This window comes from Cebus imitator, unplaced genomic scaffold (genome assembly GCF_001604975.1).
Source record: "Cebus imitator isolate Cc_AM_T3 unplaced genomic scaffold, Cebus_imitator-1.0 Scaffold47, whole genome shotgun sequence".
Classification (NCBI taxonomy): Eukaryota; Metazoa; Chordata; class Mammalia; order Primates; family Cebidae; genus Cebus; species Cebus imitator.
In genome coordinates, this window is record NW_016107362.1 from 3525273 (window position 1) to 3550720 (window position 25448).

Consider the following 25448-nt stretch of genomic DNA (forward strand, 5'->3'; position numbering starts at 1 on the left):
CTCGGGTAATCCACCTACCTCAGCCTCCCAAAATGCTGGAATTACAGGCATGAGCCACTGTGCCTGGCCTGATAACCAGTGTTCTGGTCGCTCATTAGGGAAAGTGGACTTTGAGTATTGATAGTTATGATGTAGACTTTTGATTCTTCAGCTTTAATACAGCCATGCCTGAGCCTCCCAGTCCCCAAACCTCCTGTTTTATTCTCTCCACTGAATAAAACTAGACTATTATGTTGAGTGGAGGTGGAGCGACAGTTTTCCAACAGTGCGAAGTGGGGAAGAAGGATTCTGTGATGTTGGAGTGCAAGTCTGCATCTTAAACTGCCTTTCAATATATCTGTTATTAGTACCTCACCCTCACCTTCATAGTCACTTCCAGAGTTATCTGGTACCTCTATTTCCTGAAATTTTCAGAGGTTATGCAAGAGTAAATGTGTTTTTCTATTAATTTAATCTAATACTGGCTTAGCAATCAGTTCTTATCTCTTCTTCTGCTTTTTGGATTTCTAGATATTGTTACTGTCCTCAGCTTAACTAGTAAATGTTGGATTGCAGGTATTTATTTATTTTTATTTATTTCTTAATCCTTTGATGTCTTTTAGTGAGGTTTGGGGAGGAGTAGAAGTAAATGCAAGCTTTTAATTGATATTTTAACTGGAAGCTGGATCATGTTGGATTTTGTATGATATGATTTCATAAAATAAAAAAGTATGAGTCTTTTAACATAGCTTTTTATACACCACTTCATGAAAGCACTAAGCTCTTTGTAGATATTTTTAAAATTGGTAGTCGTACACTAAAATTCAGGCTTTATCATTGACTTCCAAGAGTCTTTTTAGCTCCTGGAATTTTATGTCGAGTACCTGTTTTTTTCCTTCTCATTTTAAGATGTGGATATAACAGAGAGTATAGCAGAGATGGAAGCTGAGATTGAAGATACTTTTTTTTTGTTTGTTTTATTTTTGTTTTTTGGCCCCAGCTCATTTGGTTCATATAATCTTGGAAATTGTTAGTTCGGTTTGCTTAAAAGTGAGAAAATGCTCTTTAGAATAGAGAAGTGCTGGCATTTTGTAGAGATATTTTAGTAATTCTTTGCATCTCTCTCTCTAAAAGACTTTGTTACTGCATCATTTAAAAGTCTCCTGCTTAAAAGAGCTATTGGATAAATAAATAGCTGAATAAAAATGAGCAATTAGGTAAATAAAAATATATACTTTTGGAGATTGTAGTATTAGAAAATATTGGGTCTCATTAGGGTTGGAGGAGGGAGTAAAATAAATTATGCTGTGATACTTTAGTGCTGTGTAAGCAAGGCAGATGAATCTGGAACAGCATGGTGGTAATATTTTTTCCTTTGCGATTGTTGAGAATACTTGAGAAGTATGTTTTTCGTTACCTTAAATGTCAGGATTAATAAAAGCCATAAATTTGACTTAATGCCTTTGATATTCTTTCCAATTGTGTGATTTTTAAAGGTGACAATTTGGTAGCCTCTTACACCTTAGATTGGTATCCTTGGTTAGTTAGCATGCTTGTTAGATATCAGGATTTATTTTTTAAGTTTAAAGACGTAATGTTGAAAAAGAACTCTACTGGCACTTAGGAATGAAATTAAACAGGAGTACCTCTGTGTGAGCACTTCATAAATAGAGACTTAATTGTGTGTGCATACAATGTTGTTAAAAAATAATTTTTAGGAAATACATTTTGAGACAACAAAAACTGACACCAGATGGTGAAGCTGTTTTTATGAAAGCAGTTGAAACTTTACACCACCTGCCTTACCAGAGCTCAAGGGAAGAGTTTATAGAAATCTGTTCAATAATACTGCACAAGCCTTATAAATTATTTGAAAAAAAGCTTCTTAAGGAAATGTTTCCCTTCAGAACCCTAAAAATGAAATAAGATAAAACTCAAGCTAATGTGTTTCATATCTGCTTTGCCTTTTTTCCTGAAGAAATTCTGAAGCATTTTGCAAGATTGAACTTACATATAAAATACAGAGGTTAAATGTTACTGCTACCTTAAGGGATGTCCTGGGTATTTTGCTAATAAAATGTACTAATGTCTGTTTTGTGTAGTAGTTAAGAGCACCCTTTAAGAAGACACTCCCAGATAGTATTTTTTTATTAGTTGTATGAGTTGGACAAATTATTTAACCACTGTCCCTGTGCCTTCATCTTTAAAATGGGTATAATAATGTTACACATGGTTGCCTGGAGGATTAAATGAGTTAATATTTGTATGTGGCTCTATACAGTGCCTAGAACAAACGACTATATGTTTGCTATTTTTATTGCCAAATGTAGTACCAAATAGCTTCTCTGTTGACTGCAACTTTAAATCTATTTTCTGTGCAATAATGCATTATTATTTCAGATTTAAATTATATCGTGTGGTAGTCAGAACACAGGCTAAGATGGCATAGTCTTATATACATTTTCTTTTTTCCTTTTTTTAAAATTTGTGAAGCAAATTGAGCTAGTGGTGTTTAAAGATACAACTTCAGAGAAAACCTTGAAAGTACTTTAGCAACTTTTTATCTTGTATATATAAAGTATATGTAATTACAATGGAATTACTTGCTGGATAGCGAGTATATGTTTAGAAACACATAAGAGAAGTACTGAACTCTTGCACAGAAAAGATAATTCTTAAACATTTAGTAATCATTGATATTTATAATCTAACTTTACATTGGCAGAAGCACAGGATTTCTCAAGCTAAATTTGAATTAATTTGTAGGGTTTACCAATATGTATTAACCTAAGTTTGTATTTGCTAGAAAAGGGAATAGCACTGAAAAAAGATCTAATTGTAAGGTTTCATCTTTAAATAACTAATTATTAGAAGTCAGTATTGAAGTTTGTATGTGGAAAACAGCTAATTGATGTTGATACTTTTAATGAGGAAAATAGATTATTCAATGTTTATATGAAGTTAGTTTTAAAAATGAATTAGTTATTTTACATTTTTTAAATAGGAAAGTATCAAATGCATACATTTTAATAAATTTTTCTTTTTGTTTTCAGCTTTATTGAGATTTGATTGACAATGGTCATATATATTAAGGTGTACAATGTGATGATTTGATATCCCTATATATTGTGAAATGATTAACACAAATAAGCTAATAACATAACTGTCACCTAACAGATTTATGTGTGCATTTGTGTGTTTATTTGTGTGTGTGTGTGTGTGTGTGTGTGTGTGTGTGTGGTGAGAACACTTAAGATGAATTCTCTTAGCAAATTTCAAGTTTACAATACATTTTTATTAGCTGTATTCACCATGCTACATATTAGATTTCCAGAATTTATTCTTATAACTGAAAGTTTGTACCCTTTATGTGGGATGTATGTATATGTGGAATCTAAAAAAAAAAATAAACATAGAAACAGAGTAGAATGGTGATTAACAGGGACTGGGAGGTAGGGATAATGGTTAGATGTTGGTTAAAAAAGTTTTAATTTGGCTGGATGTGGTGACTCATGTCTATAATCCCAGCACTTTGGGAGGCTGAGGTGGGCAGATTACAAGGTCAGGAGTTCGAGAGCAGCCTGGCCAATATGGTGAAACCACATCCTTACTAAAAATACAAAAATTGGCTGCGCATGGTGGCAGGCGCATGGTGGCAGGCACCTGTAGTCCCAGATACTTGGGAGGCTGAGGCAGAAGACTCACTTGAACCTGGTAGGCAGAGGTTGCAGTGAGCCAAGATTGTGCCACTGCCCTCCAGCTTGGGCAACAGTGTGAGACTTTGTTTCAAAAAAAAAAATAATTCTAAAATGTATTTTGAAAATGACATGGAAATTAATGGTGAATCTTTCAAGCTTTCTGTAGGCTCTTATTTTTTTTTTTAATAGCAAGGTAGTGGTGGCAGCAGCGACCCATCTGGAGCTGCAGCTGCCGTCACACTGGCTGCAGTGGAGAGGTGCAGCCAGGGCTGCATACTCCACAGAGATGGCGTGAGTCACGGACAAATGGGAGCCGCACCCCTTCCAAGTTGGTAGCGTGGAACTCCTTGGGTGCTGCTGCAGCTGCCCAGTTGTGGCTGTGGGACCCAGGCCTCCTACTCCATGGAGCAGACAGGAGTCCCACTCTCTTGGGTATAGCTACAGATACCCAAGTTGTGGCTGTGGGTCCAGGCCTCCCTGTGCTCTTGGTAGGGCTGGGAGCAGGCAGAAGCCCTGAGTTCCCAGGTGCGGCAGCCTCTACCCAAGCCAGGGCTTCAGAGTCAGGCATCTCTATACTCTTGGGGACCAGAAGGCCCCCCTCTCCCCGTGCAAGTTCAGAAGTGTCTGCTCCTGTTGCTGACTTCTTCCCTGCTCCCAGCATCCACTCTAATTTCAATACAAGGTTGGGGCTGAGTCCAGGTGCTGTCACAGCTAATCTGGATGTGTGAACGCTTGGGGCTGTGCTCATGTGCCAGCTCCCTGCTGCCTTGGCCCTCCTCTGGACTTTGGATCCTGATGAGCATGGGAGGGAGGAAAGCCAAGGGAGTGCTGAGGGCAACTCAGCACTCGCCTGCAGACACCTCTTGGCATGAAAGGCCTAGGTACCATGAACAGCAGCAGGAGGTGAGGCTGGGCCATGGACAGAAGGGGACAGGTCCTTCATGAGGCCCCATCTTAAGGACAGGGAAGGCCTGAAAGGTGGGGGCTGGGCTGCCAGTCCTGCCGACCACAGTAGCAACTTTATGGTGCCCTTTCTGGGCCTGCCCACGACCCATGGCCACCCATGGACCAATTGGTGAACACTTCTTCTTCTGAGGCTCATAAAAGCCCCAGGATCAGCCAGAGCTAACCAGACATCAGGATCTCTGCTATAGCTGCAGACATCAGATGCCTGCAGAGAGGAGCCACCCACCCCAGGACCTCCTCTGAGCTATTCTGTCACTCAGTAAAGCTCCTCTTCACCTTGCTTATCCTCCACTTGTCTGTGTACCTCATTCTTCCTGGACACAGGACAAGAAGTTGGGACCTGTCGGATGCCAGGGCTGAAAGAACTGTAACAAACAGGGCTGAAACACCTCCTTTTCTCGCCTTGTTGAAAAGAATGAAAAAAGATCTGTGGCCTTTTGGGGAGCTGAGACCTAGGAGCTCCCTAAGGCAGGGCTGTGACCCCCTCTTCAGACCTCTGAGGTTCCTGGAGTCTCAAGCTTCCAGGTGCCACCATGTTTCCTGCTGGCAGCTGTGGAAGCTGCCTGTGGTCCAGATGCAGCCTCACAGATAGCCGGCGCCTGTGCCGACACCTGGTGCTACCTCCCCTGCTGCAGCAGCTGGCTTGCCTCACTGTGTGCAGTGGCTGGACCCCAGGCTCGCTTGCTCACACAAACCCTCACTGCTCCACACCTGGCTTGCTGTCAGCAGTCATAGGATCCAGGTCAGTAGTGTGAGCTGAGCACAGCCTGATAGACTGAGAGGGCAGAACAAGACCAGTGGACCCCCCAAAACTCAGGCAAAGGTGCCACCAGCCACAGAGGCTTCTGGCCACAAAAGCAACACCCCAAGGATCCTGCCACAGTAGTTTTACAAAATGTTTATTTTGTCATATAAAAATCTGATTTTTAATACTTGAAAAATAAAATTAAGGATGAAGTTTTTCAGTAGTGTTTATATATTTATACAATGCAAATTCAAGTAAACATCTTTCTGTGAAAGATATATCCCTTTTTTTCTACACCAAGTATTAGGTATGTTTTACATGTGAGGAACTATGGTAGTCACTGGTTTTATATTGCTGAACAAAAAAGAAATAGATTCTGTATTCAAAGATGTCAAAGTCTGTTTGATGTGATGGGTATCATATTTACCCTGATTGATTATTAAGCTTGTATGCATATATCAAAATATCACATTTACCCCATAAATATGTACAATTAATGTATATCAATAAAATGCATATTTTACAAAAAGATAAGGAAAGGAAGTCTCAGGAAAAAGAAATCTAGTATGGGTGGTATATGAAGCAAAACAAATATATGATTACACATTCTGCTTAGTGTCATTCAAGAAATGGAGCAAGAGAACAGAGAGACCTGAATGATCTATGTATAGTCAGGAATGGTCTCTTGGTAGGAATGACATTAAAGCTGAAATCTCAAAAATAAGAAGGAGCCAGCCAAGTCAGGAGTAGGCCGGCAGCATTCCAAGCAGAAACAATGGTGTATGGGAAGGCCATGAGGCAAGAAAGAGTCTGGAGGAAAGAGGCAGTGTGGCCAGAGACTGGTGTCCACAGAGTAGGTACCCACCCATTTTGACAGCTGCTGGATGAATGGATGACTGCAGAAGCCAACTTTCGGTGATAAGAGTGCTGAATAGCTTTCTCCACCTGCGGGACAGTTGTTCTTTCATCTGCAACACCCTGTGGCTTCTCACTCCATTTCACTGTGGGCTGGGATTTGTCTTATTTACCTGTCCCTTCATAGAATGTTAAAGGGATTTAATAATCTTTAAAAATATTGAGTTAAAAATAGATGAACACATCAAATAGTCCCCTGGCAGTTGAGAAAAATTAAAATAATTGGTAGACTGTCTTAGGAGCTTATTCTCTCAGAGGCTGAGATTTCTGTTGATTTTCCTCAGAGATCCAGGGGTAGAGTGTGTCCTTTGCATTATGAGTGCCTGAGAGGGGAGGTGTAGCTAGTCAGATGGTAAATCTTCGACGGATCCTGAAGCCTAATAAATGCTAAGCTATCTGCCCTCCTTCTTCCCCTCCTCCTTTTTCTGTGGACACAAATATTAAGTTCCTGGATGTTGCCTCAGGTCACAAACTATCAAGATGGTGATGGAATTCTAAGAAAGTTTTATGAGTTGGAGTGGCCGCAGTTAATCTTAAGTAAGACATGTTAAAATAGGTTGTACCCCTTTTTTTCACACTTGATGTTTTGGCAGATTTTGAAACTTTGAATTTAATTCTGAGTGTTTAAAATTTTCTTGCATGTTTCTTTTAAAAGATGCTGATTATATGAGTGCTGATCATTTGAGTTTTTATTTGTTATCCTGCCCATGGTGCCAGAAGGATTGTGCTTTTAATCATGTCGCTCATGCCTTCAGCAAATTAGTTTTCCCTGCCGTATTCCTCCCTGTGTTACTTGCCGATCATAGGCAAGGAGATATTCTTAAACGTTGTCCTTGTAAAGCATAAGAGCTGGTGTGGGAGACAAACATTAAGCAAATAAACAAATATATAAAATTAGAGGTTGTGTTAAGCGCTATGAGGAAAAGTAGAGGATGCTGTGAGAGAGAGTAACTTTGTTGTCTGCTTTGGATCGGGTCATCAGGGAAGGGATTTCTTTGTAGTATGTTTAGGTGTAACTGAAAGATAAGGAGCCAGCAAAGGGAATAGAGGGGTAATGGAAGGCCCTAAGGCCTCTGTCCCTCACAGATGTTAATTATTTTTATCTTAAAATGGAAGATTATATGCACTATTGAGCTCTAGCTCATCATTCACAATGTGAAGTGGGTTGTGCCCCAATACAAAATCTTGATTTACCAAATTACTGTTTGGATTGTGTGGGAAGGTATGTGTTTCCTTGCCTTTAATTGTGGAAAAGATAAACATGAAATAAGTGAACAATGACTAATTTATTCAGTATATAATTACTGTGTGTTTGTTTAATATTTGTTTACCTTTTAACTTTTAATGCTGAAAATTTAAGGAACCCTGTGTTGCCAGAAAAAGTAAAATCCAGATGGCTCTAACACTGTTGGATGTGGCAAAGTGAGGAGAACCTGTGGCAGACAGGCCAAGAAAAGTTAAAAAGAAACTGAAAGATGAGAAATAAGATGGAAAGAGGGCTAGGTGGTCAGTTGGGGTAATATGCTTTTAAAGCAATTTTTCTGAGATGGGGGTCTCACTAGGTAGTCCAGGCTGGAGTACAGTGGTGCAGTCATAACTCACTGCAGCTTCAACCTCCTGGGCTCAACTGATCTTTCACCTCAGCCTCCCAAATAGCTTGGACTACAGGTGTGCGCCACTATGCCTGGCTATTTTTTTTTTTTTTTTTTTNGGGGTTTCACCATGTTGACCAGGATGGTCTCGATCTCTTGACCTTGTGATCCACCCGCCTCGGCCTCCCAAAGTGCTGGGATTACAGGCTTGAGCCACCGCGCCCGGCCGGATTATAAGCTTTTAAAGCACCATAAAAAACACATATATAATGGAAAACTCTTTCTGTTGTTGACAACTTTACTTAATATATGGTAGTAACTAGTTTCAAAAGCAGTTTTCTTCATCTACAGTTTGAATTTGCTTTCAGTTCCCTTTTCAACTTATTTCTATTCCAGAAACATCTTTAAGCTTCTAACATATATAACTCTTTGTGCTACGAGCTGCCAGTATAAATAATTAGGAAGGTAGAATTACTCAAAGATAAATGGAATCATTTCATGACTTCAAGAAAAAAGGTCAAAATCTAGAAGGAATGATAGATAAATATTAATATACAATTAACTGTAATACAAATTAGATTGTGATAAGTCCAGGGTGAGTAGATAATTTAAATGTTAAGTATTGATAAAGAATCTAATAGGTACAAACAAAGTACAAGAGGAAATTAGTGGGAAGAGTGATTAACTCTGAGAAGACTTATAGAGCAGGAGTCCCCAACCCCTGGGTATAGGCCCAGTACCAGTCCGTGACCTGTTAGGAACTGGGCTGCACAGCAGGAGGTGAGCAGCAGGCGAGTGAGTGAAACTTCATCTGTATGTACATCCACTCCTCATGACTCACATTACTGCCTGAGCTCTGTCTCCTGACATATCAGCAGTGGCATTAGATTACCATATTATAGGAGCACGAACCCTATTGTGAACTGCACATGTGAGGGATTTAGGTTGTATGGTCCCTTATGAGAATCTAATGCCTGATGATCTGTCACTGTCTCCCATCACTCCCAGATGGAACCGTCTATTGCAGGAAAACAAGCTCAGGGCTCCCACTGATTCTACATTATGGGGAGTTGTATAATTATTTCATTATATACTGCAATGTATAATAATAAAAATTAAACAGCCTGTCCAACATGGCAGAACCCCATCTCTACTACAAATACAGACATTAGCCAGGCGTGGTGGCACATGCCTGCAGTCTCAGTGACTCAGGAGGGTCAGCCAGGACAATTGCTTGAACTCTGGAGGTCCAGGTTGCAGTTAGCCGAGATCTGCCATTCCACTCCAGTGTGGGCAACAGACGGAGACCCTATCTCAAAAAAAAAAAAAAAATATATATATATATATATATGTGTGTGTGTGTGTGTGTAATAAAGTACACAATAAATGTAATGCACTTGAATAATCTTTAAACCATCCCTCCAGTGGTCTGTGGAAAAAGTGTCTTCCACAATATTGGTCCCTTGTGCCAAAAAGGTTAAGGACTACTGTTACAGAGCACAAATAGACTGAATTCTTTAACAAGATCACTGTAACGCTGGCTATAAAAAAAAATTTCAACAGGCAAATATGGGGAGAACTGGGGGGTTGGAGGACATTTTTTTTTCTTAAAACAGAGGGTACATGAGAAAATACTGGAAATACATTTGAAGAATAAATATAAAACTTCCCCTATTTGTGAAGTTTCATTTTATAAACTCACAGGATAACTTTATATATGAGAATCAACCCTGCCACCAATACATGATGTTGATGGTTACCTCTGTATTGACACCGCCAGACCTATAATTTGGTAAGTACAGTTTTCTATTGTCAAGTGTGATTAGAGTATAGTGAGTGATGTAGCTGGAAAGGTAAATTGAGTTCAGATTATGGTGGATATCATACATATGTCAAGAGATTTGGACTTTTAGAGAAAATGCAGTCACAAAATGTTTGTCAACAGAACAGTGATATAATTTCATAGAAGATTTAAAAAGATACCTGACCAGGCATTGTGGCTCACGCCTTTAATCCCAGCACTTTGAGAGGCCCAAATGGGTGGATTACTTGAGGTCAGGAGTTCAAAACCAGCCTGGCCAACATGATGAAACCCCATCTCTACTAAAGCAAAACAAAACAAAAATACAAAACTTAGCCAGGCGTGGTGGCACATATCTGTAATCCCAGCTACTTGGGAGGCTGAGGCAGGAGAATTGCCTGAAACTGGGAGGTGGTGCAGTGAGCCGAGGTCACACCACTGCACTCCAGCCTGGGCAACAAAGTATAAGACCCTAGCTGAGAAATAAAAAAAGATACCTAAGGTAGTGCAAAAGGTGGCTTCTACTTTCATATTGCATGGAAGAAATTATATCCCATAGTAGACATGGCCTGGGAGAATAAAAAGAAGGTAAGAGTAGAACAGGATGTATTAAGAGTGGTTCTCAGAACAAAAGAATCGTAATCACATCATGTACTTGCAGATACCTAGGATCCAACAGAGATCTACTGAGAATTTCAAGGAGAAGCCAAAGAATCTGTATTAATCAGCTGATGGACATTAGGTTGTCTCCAACTTTCAATATTAGGAACAACACTTGTTATGAACATTTACTGTGCAAATTTTTGCACGGACATATGCTTATTTCTCTTGGGGATAGCTAGGAAAAGAACTGCTGGTTCAAATAACTATGTTTATCATTTTGAGGAGCTATCAGACTGTTACATAGCAGATCTACAACTTTACAATTCCATTAGCAGTGATAACGGTTCTGATTTCTCCATATCCTTGTCAATGCTAACGTCAAGCCGTCATCGTGGGTGTGAAGTGACATTTTTTCCTTTCTTTCTTTTTTGTGAGACAAGGTATTGCTTTGTTGCCAGGCTAGAGTGCAGTGACATCATTATGGCTCACTGCAGCCTCGACTTCCCAGGCTCAAGCAGTTCTCTCATCTCAGCTTCCCAAGTAGCTGGGAACTACAGATGCATTACCACCATAACTGGCTATTTTTTTTTTTTTTTTTTTTTTTTTTTTGGTATATTTTGTAGAGACAGGGTTTTGCCATGTTGTCCAGTGATCCACCCACCTCAGCTTCTCAATGTGTTGGGATTATAAGCATGAGCCACCATGCCTGGCCAAAATTTAAAAAAAAATTTTTCTATAGTCAGTTAAATATGAAATGGTTATATGCTCTTAAGATCTTTTTACATGTTCTTATTACTTCATAATTCAGTGCTTATATGTGAAAATGTTGCCTGCACTGAAGAATCTTCAAATTTTTTTAGATTTGATCAGATTTGGTATAATTTTATCTTACGCAGAACGTATTTGCTAACGATTAATTTTGGAGGCTTGCTGTGTTTCATTTGCATAATAGATGTGTGACTGGGGAACCAGCCCAGAGACAAGCTCTCCACACTTCCTGAAGTTCTTTTTCTATTAAGTCTTCTGAGAGCCAAGGAAAGTTATGCCAACTACTTGTTTTAAACGTTTTAGAAAATTGCAAAAGCACAAGGTAGATAGAGTTGATGTTTGTTCAGAAATAATATTTTTTAAGAATAGGAAGTTTTCATACATTATCTGTGTTAAAGACTAAAAGTACCTACGATTGTTTGACTCCAGGGAAGGAGAATATAAAATAAAAACAGAAAGCAAGCCTCAGTAAAAGCAGTTCTTCCCTTCTCCCTTATATAGTCAGAAAAATTGTTTCTTTTTTCCTTTAAGCCTAAGTAGAAACATGTGATTATATTATTTTGCTTTTGTTTTTCATGTCAGTAGCCATTTTAAACTGCATTTGCCTTTCATATGTGATCATTTAAAAATATATATTAATGTTTCACTGAGTTTTGAATGCTTATAAATTATTCTGAGTATTAGTTCAGGTCTTTTTCAGCTTATTTAGTCAAAATTAAACATTTTTTCCATGTAAATCCAATTGACTAAGCCTTATTATTTTAGTAAGATAGTTGTACCCTAAAACAAAAATTAAGGGAAAATGAAATAGATATATAAGCTTAATGAAGGATGGAAGCTTGTATTATCTTCATTAAAAGATTATCTTCATTATTAGAAATGGGTTGAGTGATAGTGTTTCTGACCACATTTTGTTTTGGACTAAGCCTTACAAATGCGTGTGTCAACACGGTTAATAATGTCATTTAAAAATTTTCCTAGGTCAACTGATTAGAAAGTACTATTATGCTGTTTTTTTTTTCTATGTGCCATGGCCAAAACTGTGTATTATCATAGCCTATTGTTTTCTACACTGTTTAACAATGAGAATATATTTACATGGTTACATTACAAATGGATTTAACAATCAAAGTTCATGGTACTTGAACGTAAAATAACAATTTCACATGTTTTGCAGAAAACGAATGTTTCAGAAGAGATGGGTGAAATTTGATGGCCTTAGCATTTCTTACTACAATAATGAGAAGGTAAATACATTTTATGGTTTTCAAAAATTGCTTTATGCATACTCAGTGTACTTAAGTAAACTGAGGAAGCGGTTTGGTTTTTAAGAATAGGAGGTGAATTCTCAACATGAAAAGAATTTGAAGTTGGAACTAATAAATATATTACCATATGCTTAATTAAATACAGATGATTTTTGTCTTAAGTATGTACTTTCTGTTACACTAATTTTAAGATTTAACCACATGCTCTTATGTGTAGCTCATAATCTAACATTTTTTTTCATTATTTAGAGATTTCTACCCCCTAATATTGACAATACCTGTGGCTCTAATAGAGATTTAGGTGCCTTCTTATATATTGCTTCTTTAATGCTGCAGGATGGAAGAATATATGCTTTTAGACAGATAGTAACACATACTGCAACATAACACACACTGTATGCTCTATTGCTGAGAATAATGGAAGGTTTAGAAAGGTGGTGTTTGGTTTCACTTTGGTGTTTGGTAACCCACATAGAACATCAAATGGGAAAAGATACACCTCTTTGAGGTTTGCAAGATGGTTGGATGAATATTTTTGAAAAGCAGTTTTTTTTGTTTGTTTGAGACGGAGTCTTGCTCTGTTGTACAGACTATGGCACGATCCTGGCTTACTGCAGCTTCTGCCTCCTGGGCTCCAGCGATTCTTCTGCCTTAGCCTCCTGAGTAGCTGGGATTACAGGCGCGTACCACCATGCCTGTCTAATTTTGTGTTTTTACTAGAGACAGGTTTCACCGTGTTGGCCAGGCTGGTCTCAAACTTCTGATCTCAAATGATCTGCTGCCTTGGCCTCCCAAAGTGCTGGGATTACAAGTTTGAGACACCACGACTGGCCTTAAAAGCTGTTTTCTGTTTTAGTTGTTTTTTTTTTTTTTTTTTCCCCCTAGTTCGCTTGTGCATTTGAATGTTAAGACAATTCTATGCTTAGGGTGAGTACAAAGTAGTCTGTATATCTGATGGAGTCTCACTGCTGGTTTTCTTCAGCACCTGTAACCTTTTCTGGTTTGATAGAAATGAAGAGGAAATCTACTCAGGAGTGAGATAGGCTTCTATGCTCTACGACTCGGTTGCTGGTGGTACCATTATTTTCATTTGAGATAATTTCTAGTAACTGTGTCAAAGTGGACTGTTTATCTCTCTTTCTGTCTGTTTGTTCTTTTAAAGCTCATCTCAACTTTAGCGAAGAGATGAGGACCTCTCATGTTGTTAGTTATTGATGCGATGAAAATGATGCAGCTTGGTTTGAAATTGAGATTTAAAAGTTCATATAAAAATGAGATATTGCAAATCATTTAGCTTAATATTAAAAATTTTTAAATTGTTATTTCCTGTGACAATAAAGGGATGCCTTTATTGTCTAGATTGTTAGTTTCATTTTGGCAAAAATAGAAACACTGGAGTGGGTGTTTCCTAAAAGGAGGCATAGTTTCTGTTGTGACTCTTCTAGCTAAACGGATGCATAGGTGTAGCCATAGCTACTATCTTGACTGGGTGACCCAGTGTTAACAGCTATGTAGTTGGGCCTTTTAATGTTTAAATGTGCACTTGAAGAGCATGTGGTTGGGCATTTGGGAGACAGTGTGCAGAGTTGCATATTCCCTAGGTTTCTTCCACTTTCCTCAAGGCCTCCCAATCGTGTCTCTGTAAGGACTTCTTCATTGTATCACAGCAAATGGCATGATCCAAACAGCCCTGATATTTTATCCGCTGCTAAGAAATCTAACTCACCCCCACTTTCACTCAGTTGTGGGCAGAATTGCCATGTGATTGTTTCATTGTCTCAAAGTGGTAGATAAATGACAAACTTGACCTAGATATCTGTGTGTTATGGACTCAAGAGATGCTTTAAAATTTCTTTCCTTAAGGAAAATTTTATACTCTGAAAAACACAGGCATTTTGAGCATATTGTCATTTGAGTATTTTTTTCCTATATTGCCTGTACCTGAACTGTTGTGAGACAAATATAAGATCAGCTCTACAGTGTTAAAAATTACAGGGTTTTTCTTGGGATCTCATAATAGATGATAAATGAGCTGTTAGATAAACTTTAACTTTCTCAGGTTATAGTGACATAGTCTTTTGCTTATTAAGTATATCTTGATCACCTCTGGGGATTTTTTTTCTATTATTCTACCAGAAATATTTACTTGTTCAATGTATGTCATTGTTATAGGTGTATAGATTATTTTTTAAGGAACTGTTTTCTGTTTAAAGGAACTATTGGAAAGATGATCTTTTATTAATCCCTTTTTCTTTCAGTACAGTGCTACTTGACTTATTTCTACTGACAAAATGAGTTAATGGTAACATTTTACTCAACAGATAGTTAATTGTCTCACTAGAGGGGTATTCTTACAAGCTCCTTTAATTCTTATACAAGCTAAAATTTGGGAACAGATCACCCAGATCACCTAGGGGAAAAACTAAATGTTTTTAGGCATTCTAAATTTCCTGCTGTCTGGTCTTAGCCCTGCAGACTTAGAGGAGAGGGGCCTTTACACTGTCCTCAAAGGTGCTGTGCTCTTTCCCACCTCCTTGGGTTGCCTGACAATGGAAAAATATTATCTTTGTCTGAATTTCTAGAGCACTTATTGGTCTAGTTTTGGCCTTGTCTTGCCATTTTAACCTACTTGCATTTATGGGGTTTCCTTTGTTAAGCCAGTCGTGTCATGTATTTCTTCATAATGATCTTTATAAACTATGACTGAGTATACACTATGGGAAACTTGAGCATGTCTTTTCCTACATGTTCCCCTTGTGTTTTTGTTCTTCCTTCTTAACCTCCCTAGCCATTGCCATCTATCAAAATTCTGTGCAAACATCAAGACCCATCTTGTTATTCACCTCCATGCGCCTTTTCTTTATTTTCTCCAACTGTATGACATTTGAAAAATAATATGCAGAAAAATTCAGAAGGAAAACAAACTGGAAGTAGGGAGGCAAATCACGAGACTGTTGCACTAAGCCAGGCATTAATTTATTAGCATGTAGACTAATGTATAGGCTCAGTGGAGCCTCAGTGGAAATGATAAGATATAAATTTCAAGAAATATTAAAAATGAGCCATCAGAGTTTGTTATAATTGTGATTGATTAGACATAGGATTCACTCATTCAGAAAATATTTCCATAGTGTTAACTACATGAAAGGTGGTAAGGAACATAGATAAATGACCTGAAGCCTATTTGGAGAGACCATATTAATTAAATGATCACACAGGTAAATATAAATTCACCATTGAAATTGCAATGAAGAATTGCTAGAAAGGAAAAACCCAGGTTGTTGTTAGCTTAAATTAGGGTTATCTGTGAGGATGAAGGGCCTGAGAGAAGGTGCTGGTCAGAAAGTCTTTCTTCAGGAGGATATATTTATGCTTAAATGTGAAGCATGTAGAGGCAGTAGGTTTGTGCGGATGGATGTGAAGACAATTCCTGGCAGAGCAAACAGTGTATGCAAAGGCACTGGTTTGGGTAGAAATGTGATATATTCAGAAAACCTCAAGAAAACCCACGTGACTGTAATTCAGAGTTGGTGAGTGGTGGAGAGGAAGTTGATTCTAGATGTGGGTAGAAGGCAAGTTATGTGGGTACAAAGGAATCAGCAAAGGTCAAAGATGATTTCATCCTATTTCAGGTTCAGGTGAACTAGAAGAGTTGATATTTTAATGAACTCTTATAGGGAGAGTAAGTCTTCAGGGGAAAATAAATTCAGTTTTAAAGTTTGTGATGCTTAAGAGACAGTTACATAGACTATTGATGACTTGAAATATGGCAGTGAAATTGAGTAAAATGGACAGATAAGAAAGGAAGAGAGAAATTTCAGGTTACTCTGCATAAAGTTGGTGGAACTGGAGGACATTATATTAAGTGAAATAAGCCAGGAACAGAAAGTTAAGCAGCACATATCGTCACTCATGACGAAGCTTTTCTCACTCATGACGAAGCTTTTCTCAAAGTGAGTCTCACCAAAGTAAAAAGTAGTACAGAGGACACTAGAGGCTGTTAAGGGTAGGGAGAAGGGATGGCATAGGGAGAGATTTGTTAAAGGGCACGAACTTACAGCTAGAGAGGAAGAATAAGTCCTAGTGTTCTGTAGCACTGTAGGATGACTATAGTTAACACTAATTTCCTATAGTTTCAAATAGCCAGAAGGAGGATATTGAATGTTCCCAACACAGAGAAATGATAAATACTTGAGATGATGGATATGCTCATTACCTATCTGATCGTTATACTTTATATGTATCGCAGCATCACTATGTATTCTGTAAATATGAACAAGTATGTGTTAATTTTAAAAATTAAATGGTGGAAAGGGATTTTTACAGGGAGAGAAGATAAAGTAAAACGGAGAAGACATAAGTTGTTTACTAAGTGCTTATTCCTTGACATCCTTCTCTTCTTTTCTATATAAAGTTGCTCATTCATCTTCCTGAATCACAGCTCAGTTTTGGCTGCATGGGAGGATGTAGGGGAGCCTTCAATGCATTGATATTTAAGATTGCATTGAAGAATGGATAGGATTTTGATGGACACATAAATTCAGGGATGGGAGATTGGAACAGAGCTAGTGAAGAAGAAGAAACTTAAAAAAATACTCAGAGGCCGGGCGCGGTGGCTCAAGCCTGTAATCCCAGCACTTTGGGAGGCCGAGGCGGGTGGATTATGAGGTCAAGAGATCGAGACCATCCTGGTCAACATGGTGAAACCCCGTCTCTACTAAAAATACAAAAAATTAGCCGGGCATGGTGGCGTGTGCCTGTAATCCCAGCTACTCAGGAGGCTGAGGCAGGAGAATTGCCTGAACCCAGGAGGCGGAGGTTGCGGTGAGCCGAGATCGCGCCATTGCACTCCAGCCTGGGTAACAACAGCGAAACTCCGTCCCCCCCCCCAAAAAAAAATACTCAGAGATAATGCCATGATGATATAGTGTATCTCCTTAAATAGCAGAAGAGGATATCCTTCTGGGAGAATGCCATGACGCCACCGATGACTGTCCCTTACCAATTGCGAAGGCAGGAGTTTATCACTAGGAGAAATATAAACTCAGTACTTGCCCCCTGTATGGAATGGTTTAGCGCCCATTTTGCCTAATCAGTTATTTCAGGTGTCTGGGACCTGCACAAAAGTATGGGTTCTCAGGATAATGCTGTAGAAGGGAAGAGAATAAGAAATCCCTTAAGGATGTATCCAAATTCTTATAATGTTTCAGACCTTCTGTAACGTGGCCTTGGTATGCGTTATCAGCCTCCTGTCTTTTGACTTTACATTGTTGTCCTCTTATTTCCCTGTTTTACACCTCCATTATTCAGTCTTTGTGACCAGAATGCCCACCCCCCACCAACCGCTGCCACACACACTTGTCTATCTGGTTAAAATTAAGGTTTTTTAAAAGTCAGGTTCAAATACCACCATGTTTGTAAAAATATCCCTCATGGCCTCTAAGCAGAATTGAGATTTTCCATCTTTGTACTCCTATATCCCTTAGTTTTTATTCAGTTTTAAACTCGTCTCTCATTGCATTAGCTGATTCTTCATTTTGAGGCTGCTTGAAAGTATAAGCACTCTCAATTTTTTTTCCAATACGGGGCCCAGAAAATATTAAACCTTTAGTAAAGAGTTGAAATCGTGCAGTAGTTATCATGACATGAGTTGAGAGGGTCCAGGAAGATGAAGATGGATAAAAAGTTATCGAAGTCCTAAGAATGACCTTTCTTTAAACAAAATTGTAATATTTATATGTTGTTTGGAAACAGACAGATCTTTTATTATTTATTCTTTGGAGAGTAGAAGTTAAAATGACATTGTGAGGTTGGGATGTTCATCATCTGTGCATTGAGTAATGTGGTTAATTTAGAAAACCCAACATGTTTTAAGGTACATTTTGGTTCCGAATATCTAAGACTTGTTTTAATATGGTTCAGTTACAGTACCTGTTGTGGCCAGCAGATGCCTGCAAACACCATAAAATCATTTAGAGCAGATTGTTTTAAGGAACATGCTGCTGGTTTTTGGAAGTATTGCTAGTCTAGTAGGACTGTTTGCATTTGATTCTTTCCCTTTTAATTCCAGATGAAGAGAAAGTGGAAAAGACATCTTACTTCAAAGAAGGGGACATTTAGTAGTTTCTTTTTTAGGGTATTGCATTAGCATGTGAGTGAACATGTTACTTGTATGCCATTTTAAAAAATTGGATTAAAATTATAAAAGAGAAGGTGTTGTAAATACTGTGCCCTTCCTTTTTGATAAGATCAAGAGAATTTCATTTTCCTGTGTCTTCTCTTTTTTTCTAACCAATACAGGAGATGTATTCAAAAGGAATAATTCCCCTTTCTGCTATATCAACAGTACGAGTTCAAGGAGACAACAAATTTGAAGTTGTTACAACACAAAGAACTTTTGTTTTTAGAGTAGAAAAAGAAGGTAAGTTTATTTCTTTATCCCTGTGAAATACAGACATTAACTTCTGACTAATCATATTAATAAACTAGTTAGACTAGGAATGTCAAGAAACCTTTAATATATTACTTTTTAATAATTTACATTTTAAAATTAATTTTTCAAATGCATAATGTTAAAACATAAATAAGTTGACAAGTTATTTGTTTATTCTTTCATGCAACAAATGTTTAGGGAGAAGCTGTTGTGTGCTAAGGACTCGTAAATTCTGGGTATTCAGTTGTGAAAAGAAGTGGACAAAATTCTCTGCTTTCATGGAGCTAACCTTTGAGATGTTGTTTTGATAATGCAAATTAGTTTTTTAATATGCAAAAACAATTTTTCTAACTATTAAATTACTTTTATGGACATTTATGGCAGACTTTAGCTCACTGGTTCCCAACCTTTGTTGCATCAGGGATTGGTTTCGTGGAAGACAATTTTTCCATGAACTGGTGGTAACGAGATGGTTTCTGGATGATTGAAACACATTATATTTATTATGTGCTTTAGTTCTTTATTATTACCTTGTAATATGTAGTGAAATAATTATACAACTCACCATAATGTAGAATCACTGGGATTCCTGAGCTTATTTTCTTGCAACTAGTTGGTCCCATCTGGGAATGATGGGAGACAGTGATAGATCATGAGGCATTAGACTTTCATAAGAAGCATGCAACCTAGACTCCTCGCATGCACATTCTACAGTAGAGTTTGTGTGCCTGTGAGAATCTAATGCCACCTGTGATCCTACAGGAGCTGGAGCTCAGGCAGTAATGCCAGTGATGAGGAATGGCTGTAGATACAGATGAAGCTTCGCTGGCTTTCTTGCTGCTTACCTCCTTCTGAATGGCCCTGTTTCTAATAGACCATGTAATGGTACCAGTCCATGGCCTGGGGTTTGGGGACCCCAGCTTTAGCTGACTGCACAGGCACAATAATCATTCTATTGCAGATATTGGAATGTCTTTTATATTTCTTGAATTCTTTTCACCTGCATCATCTATGTGATACTTGATAGGAAAAGTTGATCTAAAGATGTCACATGTTTTCTGGATTGAGTTTAAATGTGTACAGAGAAATCTTTTCTGAATTTTGTTTGAATAAGGGTGAGGAGGAGCCAGAGAAGTTAAAAGTTGCCTGTTGTGTATTTTATTTGACTACCATAATATATCATTACTGTAAATTTACTAGTTTTAGTAATTTAGGTAATAGTATCTCATTAAGATTAGTATTTTAACTTATTTTGTGGACAGCTTTTATTTAGGAATAGATACATAATTCAACTTGATTTTTAGAAGTACTTCTTGGTGCTTTAATTATTTGATTAATAATAGTATAGAAAATTGACTGAATACCTGATATGTGCCAAACACTTTGCCAATTCTTCATTTCACAACAGTTTTATAAGGTAGGTAGTATTAAACTTATTAACCATTTTTACAGATAAGAATGTTGACCACCATTTTACCAGGTGGAAATAGCTACAGTGTTAACTATTATGGGGCAGTATTTTCTCTTTTTTTAAACTGCTGGATTCCTGGCCCATATGTCTTTGCATAGCACATAAAAATGAGTCAATAAATATTGTATACTATTAAAAAGTTTCCATTGTTTCTTGTGGTAATCAACAAATGGAATCATTCCAGCAGGCCTTCACACTGGTGCAGCTTTGTTTAAACTATGGATTACTGAGATCAACTTAGTGGTTTATGATGTCACCAAAAACATCCTCCCTCAATTAAAAAAACAGACCCCAAACATAAAATAATAAATATTAAAGTGCATTTCTTACAGTGGGTGTTATATTGTAAAACATATTTATATACATAGTGTATAGATGTAACTAAAAAAGAGTTTCTTACTTGGTATTTAAAAATAATGTTGAACGAAAGCTATAGTCCCAGAGTAGGAGTCAACAAACTGATATGCAGCCTAAATCTGACCCAGTGCCTGTTTTTGTAAATAACATCTTGTTAGGCAATAACCACTGTCATTCATTCATTTTTCATTCATTCTCATTCAGTGATATCACTGAGTAGTTGTGGTAGAGACTGTAGCCAGTAAACCTAAACTGTTTACTGTCTGATTTTTCAAAGAAAAAGTTTACAAACCCTTGCCCTTGAGCATTTTACCTAGAATTACCCATGTGAGGAGCCACTTTTTGTGAATTGTTGCCTGAAATTCAGAAAATTGTCCACAGTTGTGATACTTGATATGAGACTTCTATTTGAAATCACAGTTTTTCTCTTACTGTATTTCTTTTTTTTCTTTACATATATATATTTTATTGTACTTTAGGTTCTGGGGTACATGTGCAGAACATGCAGGATTGTTGCATAGGTACATACATGGCAATGTGGTTTGCTGCCTCCATCCCCCATGACTTATATATGGAATTTCTCCCTATGTTATCCCTCCCCAACCTCCCTATCCTCACTGTCCCTCCCCTATTCCCCCCAACAGACCCCAGTGTGTGATGCTCCCCTCCCTGTGTCCATGTGTCTGAAGCACATGGCATTGCTTCTCTTGACTATCATGGCAGTCTTTCCTTATGCTTTGGTTTCCACCACCCTGAAGGGTGACTGCCTGTTTCTTTGAGGTGCTTGTCACCTTCCTCTTGGCCTTTCTAAGTGAATTTCACATTGCTACATAGCCTACATTTTTAAGATAGATGTACTAAATAAAGCTTCCAACTTGTATGAAAATCTGTTTAGCCATATTTACTTGCCACATTAAAAGTTAAACAGACACATTTTATTTAAGTAGGCTGTGCCAACCCACACATGTTTAAAAGTTTCATGTTCACAATTGACAGATAAATCCTTCTGTGGTGTATAGTTCATCTTTGTGATATAAACTTAGGACAGTATAAAAATTTCATTAACTTCAATATAAATGTATTGTTTTTAAAATAAGTTGTAGGTCATTAATTTTTGAAACCATAGGCGTATTGCTTCAGTAAAAATGGATGGTATACCCATGGAATTACTGGATGAGTTATTTCGAGTATACACACGGACTTATTTACACAATAGCTATTCTTTGTCTTTCCTGACCAGTGTCATTATTTCTAAACTGCTGCATCACCCACTGATATTACTAAGACAGGACTACAGTTTGGCTTCTTTTCCTCACAAGTTTTCTAAGGCTTCTATTTCCTCAAATTTCCTAATGAAATGTTGTTTTTCTCTTAGTTGCAAGTGAATTTTATACACTTGGAATACACATGGAGTTATTTCATGTATACACATGGACTTACTAATGAGTTACTATTCACATAGTAACAACTCATGATTTTAAAGATAACTGTGTGTAGAGGTGTGTGTAGGGGGGTGTGTGTGTGTGTGTGCGCGCGTGCGTGCGTGCGTGCATGCTTGTGTATTTATATGTTTAGTATGGAACTTTCAACAGGATACTAAATATGTTTTATTGAGTGATCTTTTTTCTTTCCATGTATACAAATGGATGATTGTCTTTTATTTTGTGGGAACTGGTAGATCAACTATAGTGGCTTAAAGACTTTGACTTAATGAACTTTAAGCTAAATTAAAGTCTATTTCGATTAAGTGAAGAAGCAAAATCAAAGTTCAGAACAAAAAGGGGAAAGTTTTGGCATCTTAACAGATACGAATTTTTTATTTTTGGTGAAAAGGCTTTGAGTGACTTCTATACAATAGCTATTCTTTATCTTTCCTGATCAGTGTCATTATTTCTAAACTGCTGCATCACCCACTGGTGTTAGTTACTAAGACAGGATTATAGTTTGGCATCTATCCTCACAAGTTTTCTAAGGCTTCTATTTCCCCCAATTCCCTAATGAAATACTGTTCTTCTCTTAGTTGCAAGTTAATTTTATTAAAATAATAACATTTAAAAAATATACTTCCCCAATTACAAAATTTGGTCTGACTCCTGTTCTCAAGCAGAGTCACTGGAATTGGTATGTGGGTCATAACAGCTATTGATCTTTCCAATCAGTCTGTATTCCTTTGTACCTGTGATCACACAGGGAGATGTGATACTTCAAAACACTGGCGATGTTCTGAGTGGGGAGTTCTCATGGTTAGAAGAGAGGTTAAGAATTCTGAGTGGGCATTCCCTTTCCAAGGCCATTGTCAGAACTGGCGCTCATCTGCAGGTCCTGTGTTTCTGTCCACCTTAACAGATGCTAGGCCCCATGGGAAACATGCATGTGTGTTATTCTCTCAATTCTGTTTTTAGACAACATACAGCCATTCATTGCCAGCTCTGATACTGATATGGAAAAGTGTTTTTTTTTAATTAAAAAATGTTTTTAAAAGAAAGTATAAATGTCCCTTGGTTGTTTTGGGCAGGCGGACTCTTACTTCTTTTGAAATTTTCAATGTTTTTAGAAGCAAGGCATGAAACATTTACTATCCCTTTACTTACTCACCCTCCTTAATCTCATTAATGATGATTTGCTAAGTGTTTCCTTTGAAGACTTCATCATGATATTCTGGAAGTTTCTGACATAATATATTTTAGGAACTTGCCAGGACTCCAAATTCTATTTAAAATATTCGATTGTGGGGCCTCAAGTCTGGTTTTGAAGGAGATCTCTTGGTTTTAGGGTGACTGATCCCAAATGCGTGTCTCCATCTCTGACCTCTTCCTGTACTCCACAGTCATATATTCAGCGGCCTGCTTGACATCTCAACATGGGTGCCTAGTAGCACCTCACGCTTAATGTATCAAAATTCCCATTTGTACCCTATCCACCAAACTTTGTCCCTTGTAATCTTCCTCATCTTAGCAAATAGAAGTCTCAGGGACTTAGGCCCCAAAGTGTGGTGTTATTCTTGAATATTTTTCTTCTCTCACCCCACATCTAGTCCATCAGCAAATCTTGTTAGTTTGACTCTGAAAATATGTTTAGATGCTGACCAATTCTCAACAATTCCACTGCTATCAGGATTACGTTAATCATCTCTCATGATTGACTGCCATCATATTTTTTCTATACTTGTCAAAGCAATGTGTGCTTCAATAAGAAGTCAAATCATGCCAGTTCGCTTTACATGCTCCATGGCGTCTGCATCTTACTGAGAGTAAAAAGTACTTGTGATGTCCAAAAGCCCCTGCATGATCTGGTCTTGGTCTTTCTGACCTTATCTTTTTCTGTTCCCTTTCTTCTATATTATTGTTGGGTTTACCCACAGGGGCCCTTTGTTCCTTGAATATACCAAATCTGCATGTTCATTCATCTTATCTTGGAATGCTCTTCCTCCAGCCTGCTCCTCAGCTTGGACCTGCTCCTTTGCTTCCTCTTCCTTCAGGCTTTTGATTAACCATCCCCTTCCTCTGAGGCTTTTAATGTATCCTGTACAATATAACACTTCCTGGGCCCCTCATCTTGTGTTTATGTTACCCAATTGCTCTCGCCACTGCGTAATGTATATTTAAGTTTTTGTGGACTTCCTCCTTTCACTAGAGTGTAAACTCAGGAGATTAAGGTCACTGTCAGCCTTGTTCACTACTCCATTCCTGGTATTCAGAATAGGTTTTGGAACATAGTAGGCTTAGTAAATATTTGTGTGAGTGAGTGGTTATCAGTTTGAAGAAGAACCCTTATGTGCACTACTTCCTTCTCTGATATTGATCATGAATTACATTGAGGGAATTTTAGTTAGATCATATTATCATATCAAAAGTAAAGTCCAGCTAAACTTCGTTAGATAAAGTTGTTGATGTTTTGCGTGGCCCTTCTGTAGTAGTCTCTAGTATAACCAATCCCTTGTTATTAGTAAATATACCCGCTGCTAAACCCAGTAAATAGTTCAGAGAATATTGTCTTGATTTTTCTTAAGCCTCCTTTATTTTTTATTTTTTTATTCTTATACTCTAAGCTGGCATTCCTGAAAACATCAAGAACTAGTTTGAGATTTTAGGAATTTGCTATTCTTTTATTTACATTCTAGCATAATCACAAGAAAATGGCAATTTCAACATTTATTCTTTGTTTTCCCTCCTCCCTTTCTTTTTGTCCTGCCTGGAATGCTATTCTTAGAGCCAAGCAGTAACTATGTCGGAGCTTGTTTCCAGAAGGAACAGTGTTTAGTACAGTGCCAAGATGAAGATAGACACTCAATAGATATTTGTTATCAGAAAGAATAAAAAGTATATTGGTTTGAAGAACAGGCAAATGCTAGCACAGTATCTGTCTAACTTTGCCCTAGACTCTTTTCTGACAGGAAATCATTATCTGGTTTGGAATATTGTGAGTTATCAAAGCATATTCCCCCATATCTCAGGATGCACACATTGAATGGCCAAATACAGATGACACTTGTAATCTATTTTTTTGTGTTTGGATTATCTGTTCCGTTGTTTCTTTCCATTGACATGAGTAATTCAGAATAAACTGAATTGTTACTATTAATTCCTGTTCTTCAGACTGTTTACTTCCTATTAGTAACTGAGGCCCTCAGGAGCTAGATAATTCTTCTAGGCTATGTGTTGAGATGCAGCCAAAGTAAGCTTAATTCCAGCAGATGCAATTGCCAACTTTAAATTAATTCCTGAGAAACTGAAATACATGCTAGCAGTAATCTAAAAGCCATAGCCACTTAGGCCCAACTCATTAGACCTATATTTCAAACACATATGGATCAGCACAAATAAACAATAAACATTATGTACTATTTACTTGG

At 37.7% G+C, this 25448-nt stretch overlaps 1 protein-coding gene across 5 annotated transcripts in view; it reads left to right on the forward strand.

Moving 5' to 3' along the window:
- The window catches only part of ARAP2 (ArfGAP with RhoGAP domain, ankyrin repeat and PH domain 2), a 190165-nt gene that overhangs the window by 43815 nt on the left and 120902 nt on the right, over window positions 1–25448 (forward strand). For all 5 annotated transcript variants that reach the window (XM_017527308.2, XM_017527306.2, XM_017527305.2 and 2 more), the window contains exons 7-8: window positions 12245–12314; window positions 18636–18756. In XM_017527308.2, coding sequence (XP_017382797.1) covers window positions 12245–12314; window positions 18636–18756 — 191 coding nt within the window. The remainder of the gene's footprint in view (window positions 1–12244; window positions 12315–18635; window positions 18757–25448) is intronic.